We start from the raw sequence: 16,218 nt of genomic DNA, 5'->3' as shown, positions 1-16,218 counted from the left end.
CTCTGACAGCAAAAAGGGAAATTTCAGTTTCAAGGGGGGGAATAAGTGTCTCCTGAGGGAGGGAGGCTCCCCCCTTTGCCCCCCAGCCTGCATCCCGAGGAGACCTGGCAGCCCCCCAGTAAGGAGACCCCTCCCCCCAATAAAAGCCCCCTCCAGCCTCCAGCTCCCCTTTGCAAGAAACAGCCCTGGCGCTGGTGTCTGAGGAGCCCCATGAAGAAACACACGGGGGGGAGACAGAGAGGAGGCCCCGCAGCCCCGTCCCTCGAGGAGACCCCTCCCCTCTTGGGGAGATCCAGCCCCCCCCCACCCCAAATGCTGCTGTTTTCGCTCCGTCTCCGGCTGAGGCTCCTGCCTGGGGAGGGTCTACCTGGAGACAGGCTGGTCATCGCCAGGGCGCTTTCTCATTGGCCGAGCTGGCAGGGACTTTCCTGCTCCGCCAAAGCCGCCCCCTGGCCGCCCCCGCCCCACAGCCACTTGGAGGGCGAGCATCCAGGAGGAAGGGGCAAGGGACACTTGGGCTTGAATCGCCCCTCGCCCGCCTCGGCCCAGGAAGAGCTGCAGAGATGGAGCCCAGAGGAGGAGGAAGAGGAGGAGGAGGAAGAGGAGGAGGAGGAAGAAGAGGAGGAGGAGGAAGAAGAGGAGGAAGAGCCCTTTGCTGCCTCTGGGCGACCCTCCTCCTCGCCCCGCCAAGGGGGGCCGGAGCCCTGAAAGGTCGGGGGGCGCAGGAGGGAGGGGGAGATGCCTGGGGAGGGGTCCCAAGAGGGGGGCTGGGGGGATATGGGGTGAAAGATTGCGCCCCTGGGTGTTGCTTGTGGGCAAAGGAGGAGGGGTCTCTTGGGCTAAGGGAGGAGAAGCCCCCTCCCCCTGACAGGTGCAGAAGCTGCGCCCGGGAAGACGGAGGGATGGGGGGAGGAAGGGAATTGGACGTGTGTCCCCCCCCCCCCCCAGGAAAGAGTGCTGGGAGGTGCGTGGAATGGGAGGGTGACGGGCAAGGAGGATTTGGTTCCTCAAATAAGGTGGTCCAAAAAAAGAGAGAGGGGAAAACGGGGTGAAAACAGCACTCCCCCCCCCCACCTAGCTTAGAAGATCGGAATCTGTTCCCCTAGCCTTTCCTGTTACAAGGAGGAAAAGGGAAATAAACCAGAATTATTATTCCTCTCTCTGGGCTCGGCTGCCACAGAGACCTGCCTGGTCCGGAGGAAGGAAATTGGACGCCCCCAAAACACGAGGGAGGGGAGGGAGGATCAGAACCCTCAACTAAGCTGGTCCCGGGGTTAAAAAAAAAGAGGGGGGAGGACTGGATGCAAACAGCACCCCCCACCCCCCACACTGCCTTCCTTCGAAGTTCGGGATTGTGCCTCTCGCCTTTCCTGTTGGGAGGAGGGAAAGGGAGATAAAAGAAGAATTGTTCTTTCTCCTTTATTGACTAGGCTGCCACAGAGACCTGCCTGATTCAGAAGCCCCCAGTGGTCGCCCCCAAAAGGGACCAGCCCCCCACATCCCTAATGCCCCCCAAGACAGAATGGTCTCTCTCCTCCCCAGCAGCACAAAAGGGGCCAGAAACATCGGTAGACCCTAAAAAACATCTCTGAGCAGAACCCTTAAAAACTCTGAGGAAATCCTTGTATTCTTGGTTTCACTTTGGGGCAAGGAGCTCAGGGCAGAGCTACATCCTTGCTATACTCACAACAACCCTGTAAGGAGTCAGGGATTGGTCTCTCGAAGGATTCCTCCAACTTTCTTTTTTTTTTTTAAATAATATTTTATTTTCCACATTCAATAAACAAACAGAAAACAAATCGACAAACACATCAAAAAGAAAATAGCAAAAACAAAGCAATACATACATTATACAAAAAAAATAAAAAAAATTGAAAAAGATAAGAATAAAAAAAGTTAAAAACAAATATTATGTCATTGTATTCTTCAGCATTAACTTAAGTCTGCGACTTCCCCATGCCTTCCCACTCTGTATTCTAGATCTTATATTCTGGTAGTAAACTCTTTCCCTCTGGCGTATCTTTGGTTCAGATTAATGTTATTGTCTTATTTATCCTTACATTTCCCTATGTCTTACTAAATATACTTTCTGTAACATTGTCGTTTTTATAATAACATTCTTGTACATTCAATCTGATACCTCAAACGTTCATAATTTTATAATGTTTCTGTAGATAATCTTTAAATTTCCTCCAGTCTTCCTTCACCATCTCTTCTCCCTGGTCTCTGATTCTGCCAGTCATTTCTGCAAGTTCCATATAGTCAATGAGCTTCATTTGCCATTCTTCCAGCGTGGGTAAATCCTGCGTCTTCCAGTATTGCGCGATGAGTATTCTTGCTGCTGTTGTAGCATACATAAAAAGAGTTCTATCCTTCACTTGAACCTGTTGGTTTACCATGCCCAGGAGAAAGGCTTCTGGGGTCTTTCTAAATGTATATTTAAATTTTTTTTCAATTCATTATAAATCATTTCCCAGAAAACCTTGATCCTTGGGCACGTCCACCAAAGGTGAAAGAAGGTACCTTCTGCTTCTTTACATTTCCAGCATTTATTATCAGGCATATGATACATTTTTGCAAGCTTGACTGGTGTCATGTACCACCTATATATCATTTTCATTATATTCTCTCTTAAGGCATTACATGCCGTAAACTTTATTCCAGTGGTCCACAACCTTTCCCAGTCAGCAAACATTATGTTATGGCCAACGTCTTGAGCCCATTTAATCATAGCCGATTTCACTTCCTCATCCTGTGTGTTCCAATTCAGCAGCAAATTATACATTCTAGACAATATTTTTGTTTTAGGTTCTAATAGTTCTGTTTCCAATTTTGATTTTTCCACCTGGAAGCCAATTTTTCTGTCCATTTTAAATACCTCCATTATTTGATAATAATGAAGCCAATCTCGGACTTTACTTTTTAGTTTGTCAAAACTCTGCAATTTCAGTTTGTCACCATCCTGTTCTAAGATCTCCCAATACTTCGGCCAATTTGCCTCCATATTGAGTCTCTTTACTGCCTTAGCTTCCATTGGAGACAACCACCTTGGGGTTTTGTTTTCCAAAAGATCTTTGTATCTGATCCAGACATTGAACAGTGCTTTTCTAACAATGTGAATTTTGAACATTCTATGCACTTTAACTTTATCATACCATAGATATGCATGCCAACCAAATGCATTATTAAACCCTTCTAAATCCAATATGTCTGTGTTTTCAAGAAGTAGCCATTCCTTCAACCAGCAGAAAGCTGCTGCTTCATAATAGAGTTTTAGGTCTGGCAGGGCAAAGCCCCCTCTTTCTTTAACGTCTGTTAATATTTTAAATTTTATCCTTGGCTTTTTGCCCTGCCAGACAAATTTAGATAGATCTTTTTGCCACTTCTTGAAACAGTCAGTTTTATCAATAATCTGCAGTGTCTGAAACAAAAATAGCATTCTTGGCAATACATTCATCTTAATTACAGCAATACGCCCAAGTAGTGAGAGTTTCAAGCTAGACCACGTATCTAGATCCTTTTTTATCTCCGTCCAGCATTTCTCATAGTTGTCTTTAAATAAGTTCCCATTTTTTGCTGTCATAGTTATTCCCAAATATTTAACTTTCTTCACTACTGTTAAACCTGTTTCTTTCTGAAACCTTTCATTTTCAATTTCTGTCAGATTTTTTGTCAAAACCTTAGTTTTTGTTTTATTTAATTTAAAACCTGCCAATTGGCCAAATTCTTGAATCAGTTCTAAAACTTTTTTTCCACTAGATTCTGGCTCCTGCAACGTCAAAACCAGGTCGTCTGCAAAGGCTCTTAATTTATATTGTTTAGCTCCGACCTGTATCCCTTTAACCAATTGGTCCTTTCTGATCATATTCAGCAACACCTCCAGGACCGATATAAAAAGTAGTGGGGAAATTGGGCACCCTTGTCGTGTTCCTTTTTCTATTCTGAACTCTTCTGTCAAAACATTATTTACAATTAATTTAGCTTTTTGTTCAGAATAGATTGCCCCTATACCATTTTCAAATTCTTGGCCTACCCCCATGCCTTGGAGATTCTTCTTCATAAAACTCCAAGAGATATTGTCAAAGGCTTTCTCCGCATCCACAAATATCAACGCCGCTTTTGTGTTTATATTTTCCTGTAAAAGTTCCAAAATGTCAATTATATTTCTTACGTTCTCTGATAGATGTCTTCCTGGGAGAAAGCCTGCTTGATCTTTATGAATCTCCTCTATTAATACCTTCTTCAGTCTTCTCGCCAAGATATCTGCAAATATTTTGTAATCCACATTTAGCAATGATATAGGCCGGTAATTCCTAAGTTGATGTTTTTCCACGTCTGTCTTTGGTATAAGAGTCACAAAAGCTTCTTTCCACGATTCTGGAGCCTTTTTCCCCTGAAGTATTTCATTACATATTTCTTTTAAGGGTTGAGTTAGCCAGTCTTTCAATGATTTATAATATCTTGCAGTCAGCCCATCAGGTCCCGGAGCTTTGCCTAGTTGCATATTTTGGATGGCACTCTCTACCTCTTGTTCTGTTATCCTGCTGCTCAGTTTAAGTTTGTTTTCTTGCGATATTTTTGGTAGCCCATTCACTTTCAAAAATTCTTCTATCTCTGTTTCTTTCTTCTTTTTTTTTTAATAATATTTTATTTTCCACATTCAATAAACAAAAAAAGAACAAATCGACAAACACATCAAAAGGAAAAAAGCAAAAGAAAAACAATACATACATTGTACAAAGACAAAAAGAAAAATGAAAACGGTAAGAATAAAAGAATTAAAAACAAATATTGTGTCATTGTATTCTTCAGCATTAACTTAGGTCTGCGACTTCCCCATGCCTTCCCACTCTGTATTCTAGGTCTTATATTCTGGTAGTAAACTCTTTCCCTCTGGCGTATCTTTGGTTCAGATTAATATTATTGTCTTATTTATCCTTACATTTCCCTATGTCTTATTAAATATACTTTCTTTAACATTGTCATTTTTATAATAACATTCTTTTACATTCAATCTGATAACCTCAAACGTTCGTAATTTTATAATGCTTCTGTAAATAGTCTTTAAATTTCCTCCAGTCTTCCTTCACCATCTCTTCTCCCTGGTCTCTGATTCTGCCGGTCATTTCTGCAAGTTCCATATAGTCGATGAGCTTCATTTGCCATTCTTCCAGCGTGGGTAGATCTTGCGTCTTCCAGTATTGCGCGATGAGTATTCTTGCTGCTGTTGTAGCGTACATAAAAAAAGTTCTGTCCTTCACTTGAACCTGTTGGTTTACCATACCCAGGAGAAAGGCTTCTGGGGTCTTTCTAAATGTGTATTTAAATATTTTTTTCAATTCATTATAAATCATTTCCCAGAAAACCTTGATCCTTGGGCACGTCCACCAAAGGTGAAAAAAGGTACCTTCTGTTTCTTTACATTTCCAGCATTTGTTATCAGGCATATGATACACTTTTGCAAGCTTGACTGGTGTCATGTACCACCTATATATCATTTTCATTATGTTCTCTCTTAAGGCATTACATGCCGTAAACTTTATTCCAGTGGTCCACAACCTTTCCCAGTCAGCAAACATTATGTTATGGCCAACGTCTTGAGCCCATTTAATCATAGCCGATTTCACTTCCTCATCCTGTGTGTTCCATTTCAGCAGCAAATTATACATTCTAGACAATATTTTTGTTTTAGGTTCTAATAGTTCTGTTTCCAATTTTGATTTTTCCACCTGGAAGCCAATTTTTCTGTCCATTTTAAATACCTCCATTATTTGATAATAATGAAGCCAATCTCGGACTTTACTTTTTAGTTTGTCAAAACTCTGCAATTTCAGTTTGTCACCATCCTGTTCTAAGATCTCCCAATACTTCGGCCAATTTGCCTCCATATTGAGTCTCTTTACTGCCTTAGCTTCCATTGGAGACAACCACCTTGGGGTTTTGTTTTCCAAAAGATCTTTGTATCTGATCCAGACATTGAACAGTGCTTTTCTGACAATGTGAATTTTGAACATTCTATGCACTTTAACTTTATCATACCATAGATATGCATGCCAGCCAAATGCATTATTAAACCCTTCTAAATCCAATATGTCTGTGTTTTCAAGAAGTAGCCATTCCTTCAACCAGCAGAAAGCTGCTGCTTCATAATAGAGTTTTAGGTCTGGCAGGGCAAAGCCCCCTCTTTCTTTAACGTCTGTTAATATTTTAAATTTTATCCTTGGCTTTTTGCCCTGCCAGACAAATTTAGATAGATCTTTTTGCCACTTCTTGAAACAGTCAGTTTTATCAATAATCTGCAGTGTCTGAAACAAAAATAGCATTCTTGGCAATACATTCATCTTAATTACAGCAATACGCCCAAGTAGTGAGAGTTTCAAGCTAGACCACGTATCTAGATCCTTTTTTATCTCCGTCCAGCATTTCTCATAGTTGTCTTTAAATAAGTTCCCATTTTTTGCTGTCATAGTTATTCCCAAATATTTAACTTTCTTCACTACTGTTAAACCTGTTTCTTTCTGAAACCTTTCATTTTCAATTTCTGTCAGATTTTTTGTCAAAACCTTAGTTTTTGTTTTATTTAATTTAAAGCCTGCCAATTGGCCAAATTCTTGAATCAGTTCTAAAACTTTTTTTCCACTAGATTCTGGCTCCTGCAACGTCAAAACCAGGTCATCTGCAAAGGCTCTTAATTTATATTGTTTAGCTCCGACCTGTATCCCTTTAACCAATTGGTCCTTTCTGATCGTATTCAGCAACACCTCCAGGACCGATATAAAAAGTAGTGGGGAAATTGGGCACCCTTGTCGTGTTCCTTTTTCTATTCTGAACTCTTCTGTCAAAACATTATTTACAATTAATTTAGCTTTTTGTTCAGAATAGATTGCCCCTATACCATTTTCAAATTCTTGGCCTACCCCCATGCCTTGGAGATTCTTCTTCATAAAACTCCAAGAGATATTGTCAAAGGCTTTCTCCGCATCCACAAATATCAGCGCCGCTTTTGTATTTATATTTTCCTGTAAAAGTTCCAAAATATCAATTATATTTCTTACGTTCTCTGATAGATGTCTTCCTGGGAGAAAGCCTGCTTGATCTTTATGAATCTCCTCTGTTAGTACCTTCTTCAATCTTCTCGCCAAGATATCCGCAAATATTTTGTAATCCACATTTAACAATGATATAGGCCGGTAATTCCTAAGTTGATGTTTTTCCACGTCTGTCTTTGGTATAAGAGTCACAAAAGCTTCTTTCCACGATTCTGGAGCCTTTTTCCCCTGAAGTATTTCATTACATATTTCTTTTAAGGGTTGTGTTAGCCAGTCTTTCAATGATTTATAATATCTTGCAGTCAGCCCATCAGGTCCCGGAGCTTTGCCTAGTTGCATATTTTGGATGGCACTCTCTATCTCTTGTTCTGTTATCCTACTGCTCAGTTTAAGTTTGTTTTCTTGCGATATTTTTGGTAGCCCATTCACTTTCAAAAATTCTTCTATCTCTGTTTCTTTCTGTGGTTGTTGAGAGTAGAGCTTTTTAAAATATTTTTGAAAAGCACTCCTGATCTCGTTGGGATATTGCAACATTCTTCCTTCAACTTCCACACTTGTAATAGTGTTCATTTTTTGTCTCTTCTTTATTTGCCATGCCAATAACTTTCCACACTTATTTGCCGAATCAAATGTTCTTTGTCTCATCTGTTTGATTTTCCATTCAATCTCTTGGTTTATTAATTGCATGTATTGTACTTGATACAACTTTATCTCTCTTAATATTTCCTGTGATTTTGGGTTTGTTCTCAATCTCTTTTCACCTTCCTTGATCTTATCCAAAATCTTTTCTCTTTTTTCCTGTTGTAATCTTCTCTTGAGTGCATTTTGTTGGATCAAAAAGCCTCTCATAACCGCCTTACTTGCGTCCCATATAATTCTTTTCTCCACCGTAGTGTTCAAATTTATTTCAAAATAATCTTTCAGAGTTTTCTGGGCTTTCTTCACAAATTCCGCATCTCTAAAAAGAGAGTCATTCATCCTCCATCTGAAGGATCCAGTTGGTTGTAAGTTCATTACCATCTTAATAGCGTTATGGTCGGAGCAAGTCTTTGGGCAGATTTCCACCTTATTTATCTTTGGGGCCAGTTCTCTAGTGGTCCAAATTTGGTCAATTCTAGTCCAAGTCTTTTGGGCTTCAGAAAAGAAGGTTCCCTCTCTTTCCAGGGGATGTTTCGTTCTCCAAATGTCAATCAAGTCCAAGTTATCAGTCATTTCAAAAAAGGTTTTCGGTAGTCTCCCATCTTTGGTAACTACCTGTCTTTGTGCCTTATCCATATTCGTTGAGACTACTCCGTTCATATCTCCCATTAGAATCACATTGTACTCCATATAATCCAACAATGTCTCATGCAGTCTTTTAAAGAATTCTGATTTTCCTTCATTGGGCGCGTATACGCCCACCATCAAATATTTCTGTCCATGATACTGTATTTCAATAGCCAAGTATCTTCCTTGCTCATCTTTAAAAACAAATTTTGGTGCCAGGCCTTCTTTAGCATAAATTACAACTCCTCTTTTTTTAACTTTGTCCGATGAGATAAATTCTTGTCCCAACTTTTTGTTAATTAAAATTTTTCTGTGAAGCCTGGTCACATGTGTTTCTTGCAAGCAAATCAAGTCCACATGTTCTTTTTTTAATATGTGAAAAATGGATTTCCTCTTCCGAGAAATGTTCAAACCATTACAATTCCAACTCAAAAGCTGCAGAGACATGTTGTATTATTGTTATTCTGTTCCTCCCGTTGCTTCTGGTAACTTGTCTTCTTCTGCTCCTGGTGGAGTCTTTCCATCCAAATTTAGATTCAATATTGCCTCTGCTGTCTTCTTTCTTTTTTCCTCTAGTAGGTCTACTGTCCCTTTCTGTAGGTCCTCCCCGCAGGCCTCCAAAAAACTGTCTCTGTCTTCCACTGACTTTATTTTAATCTTTCGTCCTTTGAAACTAAAGGAGAGTCCTTCTGGGAATTCCCACCTGAAGATGATACTATTTCTTCTCAGCAAGGTCACCAAGTCTTTATATCTGGCTCTGAGATCGAGCAAAAGTTTGGGGATGTCTTTAAAAATTTCAGCTCTCGATTGAGAAATTTCCAAAGGTTTGTGAAAATGCAGTCCTAGGATCTTATCCCTCTCCTCCTTGGATCTTAATATGATCAGACAATCTCTGGTTTTAATCTTTTTACTTGCTCTTCCCAGTCGGAAGGCACTCAAAATTTTTATTTCTTCCTTTTCCGGATCTAATTCCCAAAATTTCACAAACTCTTGTGACAGGTAGTCCCGCAGGCTCTCCTTCTCAATTTCAGGCAAACCTCTGATCCTGAGATTTGCCTCTCGTTCTTTCAAGTCAATTAGAGAAAACTTAACCTTATAGTCCTCCAGCTGTCTGGTCATCGATGGTAATTTCTCCTCCGTGGCAGCTGCGACCTGTCGAGCTTCTTCTGCAATCTTTCGCGTTTTATCGGAGTCGCCCAATAATTTCTCTATTGCAGCTGTATTTTGCCGGATGCTCAGCGTATTTTGATCTATTTTTGAAGATGCATCTGCAATCCCTTTGTTCGTTTCTACCACCTGATTTTTAATTTCTGCAATCTCCTTCTTCGTCCCTGACACCTCCGCTGTAAGTTTATCAATGGCCCCTTGTAGCTTTGAAAAGCCAGAACTTATCAGTTCATCTGTACTAGACATTCCTTTCCCCTTCTGTTGTGAGGCAATACCTCCAGTAGGGTCTAGAGAACCTCTTCTTCCTGGGAGAAAGGATTTGCCCGATCTTGTTGTCTTTTCCTGATAACTCTCTTTCTCAGCCATAAGCCAAGCTTTCCCACGGTCAGACTGCAGCTGCAGCTGGGCTTGTGGCACAAACAGACAGTCCGATAAGAAATTGCAGTAAGATGTTACAGTGGAAAATTACCAGTAGACTTGTAACAATGTCTGTGCCCACTAGGGGGACTCTAAGATTCCACAATCAGAAAAAACAAAATGTCCTTTGGTTTACAGTCAAGACCGAATTGTATCATCAATCCTTTTGGCGACAGTTTTATGGTTCTAACACCTTTATAACAGTTTTATAGCACCTTTAACTCTCATTAATCAAGCGCCGTCCACTATCCCCTTTCTGAGGCTGGTATTTTCAAATTCGACAGCTCAGGACCTGGGAGTCAGAGCGGTGTTTCTGTTACCGCAGCCTCTTTCTCCGGGGGATTTAGTCTTTCCCAAAATACTCCCCCTCTTTCCAGTTCTTGGGAGGGGGGTTGCACTCCTTTCTATGGCTTCAGAGTAGCTTTTTCAGTCTCTTATTTTAGAATGTTAAAAGCATAGTCTTTACTTTCTACTATATACAAAGTGGAAGGCTGACTTCCTGTTTAGACCTTCCCACCTCTGTTCCGATCATTCTTAAAGAAATTTAAAGTCCCGATTCTTTTCCAATTCAAGTTTTCCAAATTAAAGTCCTTCAAATTTACTGTAGTTTACTCACGATTATTCTGTTTTGTAATCCAAATTGTAACAAGAAGAGGTCGAACGCTCTCTGGTTGGCAATGCGACGTCGCTCTGAGAAGGTAGCGATAGCCTCACAGCACCACGCCAGCCCCCCCTCCGTTCCCCGGGGCTGTTTACGACCCGGAGACGATCTGGAGCTGCGCTTTCGGTGCCCGCTGAGTCCCACGGCCGTAGGCTTTCCCCGCCTGCGGTTTTATGGGGTTTCCGCGTCGTCGAAGCAGTAAAACCCCGTCCTTCTCAGAGCTCTTCCTCTGAGACATCAGAGGAAAGCAGCCATTTTCCGATCGCGTTCAGACTTCCGGATTCCTCCAACTTTCGATCTGCCAGAGTCACCCCAAACACAAATGCCCCCGAAAATCACCTTTTGGGCCTGTTATGGCTCAGAAATGAGGGGATACTAAAAATTACATGTGTGTTTGTGTTTGGGAGCAGATGAAGCCCCCCTCCTGTCTACCTAGAGAGCCTTCCTGGTGGTGGCCCCGTTCCTAGCAATGGGGCAGGTTCTCCCTCATCCTGCTGCGGGGTCCTAAAGCCTCCCTCTCTCCTTCCCACCCCTGCAGTGGAGGACACCCTGGTGGAGCTGGACTTCTTCCAGGAGAGCTTCCCTTCGGAGAAGAAGTCCGGGGAGTTCCTGCTGGAATTTGACAACGAGGAGATCCTGCACGTGGACTGGGAGAAGAAGCAGAACGTCTGGAGGCTGCCGGACTTCCAGCGCTTCACCAGCTTCGAGGTGCAGGGCGCCCTGGCCAACATCGCCGTCATGAAGAACAACATGGAGGTGCTCATGAAGCGAAGCAACCGCACCCGTGCCCTGAACGGTAGGACACGCGAGGGGGGCAGGGGAGAGAGCTGGGGGGCGGGCAGGGGGTGGTCTCTTGGCTTCTGACACGGAAGACCCTTCCGGACCCCTTTCTGCCTCCCCAGAGGGAACTCTGCTCCAGGGAGCCAGTCCTTGGCTGACGGAGACAGGCTAAAAGGGAAGGGAAGCCTGGTGGGAGGGGCAGCACTGCACTCTGTACAAGCTCAGAGGCATTACCAAACCTGAACACCCGGTGCAAAAATACCCACAGCAGCTAATTGCTACGCTTTCCATTTCTAGACTGCTTCCAATGGGTTTTAATCCCATTTCTTTCTCCATCTCCTTCCTCAGTTGCTCCTTCGGCCACTGTGTACCCGGAAAACGCCATGGAACTGGGGGACCCCAACGTCCTCATCTGCTTTGTGGACAGGTTCTCCCCCCCAGTGCTGAACGTCACCTGGCTGAAGAACAACGAGGTGGTCTCCGAGGGCGTGGAGGAGACAGACTTCTACCCCAGCGTGGACAACACTTTCCGCAAGTTCTCCTACCTCCCCTTCGTCCCTGAGCAGGGAGACATCTACGTCTGCCAGGTGGAGCACTGGGGCATCCCAGAGGGAAAGATGGAGAAGATCTGGGGTAAGCACCGGGCAGGATTGGGCCTTTTCTCTGGGGCTTGAACTCAGAAACCCAGATTCATGGCTTATAAGAAACATGTTCTGATGATCAGAGTAATTTATGCAAGTGAAGTACACTTGCACTTTTGCATAATTCATTCTGCTCCTGCTAGCCATAGAAGACAAAAAGGTGCTCAGCTGCCTTTGGGGGGTTCCTTGAGTTAGTTTCTCTCAGTTTAACTTAAAAGTGTGCATTAAGGGCTGTGGGGCAGGTGTGTCAGGACTCCTGGGTTCTTTCTTTTGATAAACACACACACAGAGAAACAGAGTCCCCCCCTTAGCCCTGTCCCCTCTCTCTCCATCCCAGTTTCCAAGGCGCCCTCTCCCATCCCGGAGACGATGGAGAACGTGCTGTGTGCCCTGGGCTTGGCCTTTGGCATCCTGGGCATCATCGCTGGCACCATCCTTTTCTTCAAGGCCATGAGGATGAACGATCGCAGGGGCTTCATGTGAGTCGAACCCGTTTCCCTTCAGGGGCTCAGAGACAAATGCAAGGGAAGCCAAAATACGCAGCAAAGGGGTGGGGTGGGCCTCATCCTGCCCAGAAGGTGCTCAGCCTCCATTCTCCCAGCTCACCAGCTCCCTTCTCCTTCCTTTTCAGATAATGGAGGATTCCTTTCCTGACAGCCTCTTCCTTCAACCCTCTCAGCTCAGCTCCTTTGCCAAGAGTCTCTTCTGCTACGAATCAGCTGGAAGGAGTTGCTTCCTCCGTGTGCAGCTTATCCTTAGAAGCTTTTCGGATAATATGTTTAACTTTCAAGAACAATTATGATAGCCAAAGATGCTTAGGCAGACGTACATTACTTTTCTCCCTTTTATGTTTCCCTCTTAGCAAAGAAATTGCTCTGACGGTTTAAGTAAATAGGAAAAATACATGGTTTACTCACATTAAATGTCTTGCCATGGTTCAACATTTACAGTTCCCTCTATGCAGGTTCTGAAACTCCCTGGTGCCTTTGCTTCTGGCTGTCCAGTAATCGTGCATTTTATAGAATAATAGAATTGTAGAGTTGGAAGGGACCCTAAGGGTCATCTAGTCCAACCCCCTGCATTGCAGGAATCTCAGCTAAATCATCTCTGACAGAGGGGCTTGTGGTTTGGCTACAGATCCTCCCCCAAACTTCATGGTTGAGTCAGGATACTTTTTGTGGGGGCTTCCTGCTTTGCCTCGCCTTGCACCTGCATGGCTCAAGGAGACCCCCTGCCAACAGAGTGTCAGGCATACTAATTCATATCTCCACCCACTTACCCAAAACCATTCACCTCCCTCTCCAGTTTTTGGAGAGAGCCTTACTCAGTTCTGTGCATTGCACTGCAGGAATACACCCCTCAGGTGTTTCATTAATCCCAAAGAGGATTCATCCATCTTGTTGGGGAAGTTTAGTTGTGAAGAGACCCCAAACACCTTTCTCATCCACATAAAACAGGGTTGTATCTGTCTGTGTAGAGGAAAATATCCCTTCTTCTTCTGCCAAACTTTCCCAATGGCTTCTGTGCAGCCCAACTGCTGTTTTTCATACATGCTCCCATATTTCCAAAAGTAATGAATAAATCTTACAGTTTGTTGATTTGTTTCTAGTGCTGTTTTCTCTGCCTATAAGCTCTGGATATATTTATTATTTCGAAATGAAAAGGTGAACCGTTGAGGAAATGGGTAGCATTGCAACCAGAGTGGCTACACTGACTCCTCGTGTCTCTAGGCCCAGATTCTGGCGGATGATAAGAGATCACGAGAGCCAGCGCTGGTGCCTCCCTGCCTTTGCCCTGGTCTGCCTGTCTGTCCCCTGCTGGGAACAGGATGCTGGGGCAGGGGACCCTAAGCAGCCTGATGATGCAACAGGACTCTTCTGGTCTTCAAGGCCTGCTGAGGGTTGTGTGATGCCCCAAAGCGTTATCCCACAGGACCCGTGGATTCCCACTCGGGGGGAACAGATGAGAGGAACAGAACAGCCCATACCCCTGTCCTAAAATGCCTCACCAGATCAAAGCACCTGCTCTTCCTGAGACTGGCGTGAGTGATGGGGGGGAGAGGTATAAAATGTGCAGAGACCTCCTCCAAATGGATGAATGAAGGTCTTCTTCCAGACAGCCTGGCCAGACCTCCATCATGAGTTGACTGTGTTGCCTACAACACGCCTTAAAACCCTCAGAGGCGGCTTCACTCTTTTCTGGTAGCTCCCTGCCTTGCCCCTATTTTTGCTGCCTTATTAAAATAAATTAACACAAGGAGTTGTTGAGCTCTTTCTCTCCCCCCCCCCCTTGCAAGAGTCTCCAGAAGGTAAATGACACCACCGAGTGGGGTTTGGGAGAGGCGTCCTTCCTGGTGCCAAGGCTTGAGCAGGAACATCTCAGAGGCCAACAGACAAGGCCCAGCTTGATGTGCAATCTCATGCCTTCTTCTGGATCTGAAATGGGTGGGATCCAAATTCGGGGGGAGCCAATTAATGTAGCAAGACAGAAGGCAGAGTTTGGCAGAGGGGCAGGGCAGGAGTGCCGCCAGGGCAAGATTTGGGGGCAGAAGGCCAGAGCCCCAGTCGGCAGAAGGAGCAGGAGGCCCCTCAAGGCTGCAGGGCTGACTCTCCACATCTGGAAGCAGCTGAAGTAACACCTGCTACCAGTAAGGGGGGTAAGAGTCGGAGTCTAGCATTGCCAAGAGACCCCAAGTGGGCAAGAAGGGGCCCCTGAGCAGTGATCCTTCAGTATGGCAACATTCCTCAAATCTGGGATAAGTCTGGTCTGGTGCAAGTGAACAGGGGCCTCCACAGCTGGTGGGCTGACCCCCAAAAGTCAGAAGTTGGAGAAGGGCTGATCCAGAAGGAAAGAGCTAGTGAGAAAGTGGGGTGCGGGTGGCCTGATCTTTGCAGGCTGTCTTCCTCCTCCTTCCTCCCTCTTGCCTATCAGAGGCTCCTTCTCCCCTTCAGCAGCCCAGGACACAGTCAGAGACCAGCAAGTGCTGCACTCGAAGGGGTTTGGCAAGAGCAGCGTGTTTCCTGCCCAGCAACTGATGACCAGGCAGCGTCGGGACCTGTGATTGGCTCCCATCAAGCCTCCCCTCCAGGAAAGTCCCCAGAAGGACAACACTATAGACCCCCCCCCCCAAGCAGCAGCAGCAACAACTCTGCTTTACCCCTCCCCCAACCCTGTTTTGTGCTTCAAGGCAGAAGTGGAGATTGTGACATTCGGGTTCCCTCGAAACAGGAACTTTTTAAACAAGTAATTAGTTCCTTGGAGCAGCTCTGGCTTTAAGAGCCGCTTCAAAGAATTACGGGGGGGGGGGGGGCGTTAAGATGGTATATTCTCCCCACTGTCAATAAACATCCCATGTAAAATACTCTAATTTCTATTTTGGGGCTTTAATGCAAAACTGCAAATGGCAGACTCTTCATGTTCCAACAACGTGTGCAAGCTGTGAGGTTGTGGCAGCCTCTGCATTTTGCCTTTTGCTTCAAAGAGGGAGGAGGGAATTTTATCCCAGCAATCAGGACCCCCCCCCCCCATAGTGGGAATTCTCTGCATCTCGTTTTTCTGAAGGAAAAAAAGCTTCAAAAAAGGACCAATCAAATAGGGTGTGAGCATGGGCACAGGCGTGGGGGGGGGGGTTGGACAGCTGCCCCCAATCAATAAAGATCAATTAAAATACAGTACAAAGCAAACTGAAGATCTTAACCCCTAACAAAAGGCTTGCCCACCCAAAAGAAAAATCATTTTTTTACTGCCCTCTCCCCAATATGAAGGAGAAGCAGAATAACCTCCCTGCAAGCAGGAAACGGGGGCAACGGCTCGGCCTGCAGCCTTCCTCCCTGATGTGCTAGATTTCTCCTTGCAGGCAGTGTAATTTGGGTGTGCATGCAGCTCCTGCTTGAGGCTGGGAAGGAGGCCTCTTGGAGGAAGAAACAGACCCAGAGGAGGGGGGCAAGGGGGTCCCTGGACAGGAGGGGCAGGATCCAGGCAGCCTGCTCCCTGGTGACAGAAGCAGGACTTCCGGGCCCATAGCACATGTCTCCCTCCTTCTGCCCCCTTGTTTCTGGCAGCAGAGGAGACGCTGCAGAAAGGCGCGGGGGGGAGTTTCGCTTCCCCCCACAGGGAGGCCTGGAGCGCAGCTCAGCATTCAGGGAAATGAAAGAGGGAAGCTGGCCACGATCCAGGAGACGGAGGTCAACCGGGAGCGCAGCAAAACCTCCTCACAGAGAAGTAGCTTCCAGCCCCC

At 44.9% G+C, this 16,218-nt stretch overlaps 1 protein-coding gene across 6 annotated transcripts; it reads left to right on the top strand.

The window, feature by feature from the left end:
* Positions 1-157: 157 nt before the first annotated feature.
* Positions 158-13,579, top strand: LOC310670849 (HLA class II histocompatibility antigen, DR alpha chain-like). Of its 6 annotated transcripts, none has more exons than XM_083426655.1 (6): positions 158-608; positions 645-711; positions 11,099-11,356; positions 11,689-11,973; positions 12,319-12,460; positions 12,613-13,579. In XM_083426655.1, the coding sequence occupies exons 1-6, from the start codon at positions 564-566 to the stop codon at positions 12,614-12,616; spliced, it is 801 nt and encodes a 266-aa protein (XP_083282781.1). In that variant the 5' UTR covers positions 158-563; the 3' UTR covers positions 12,617-13,579. The 6 variants fall into 6 exon arrangements, with proteins under 6 accessions (XP_083282781.1, XP_083282778.1, XP_083282776.1 ...); XM_083426652.1 differs by having other exon boundaries at positions 470-584; positions 639-711; XM_083426650.1 differs by having other exon boundaries at positions 473-599; positions 642-711.
* Positions 13,580-16,218: the final 2,639 nt, after the last annotated feature.

The sequence above is a fragment of the Podarcis tiliguerta genome, assembly GCF_965153285.1.
Source record: "Podarcis tiliguerta genome assembly, chromosome: 2".
Taxonomy (NCBI): Eukaryota; Metazoa; Chordata; class Lepidosauria; order Squamata; family Lacertidae; genus Podarcis; species Podarcis tiliguerta.
The sequence above is the reverse complement of the archived record's forward strand: the minus strand, read 5'-3'. Positions and strand labels throughout refer to the sequence as shown.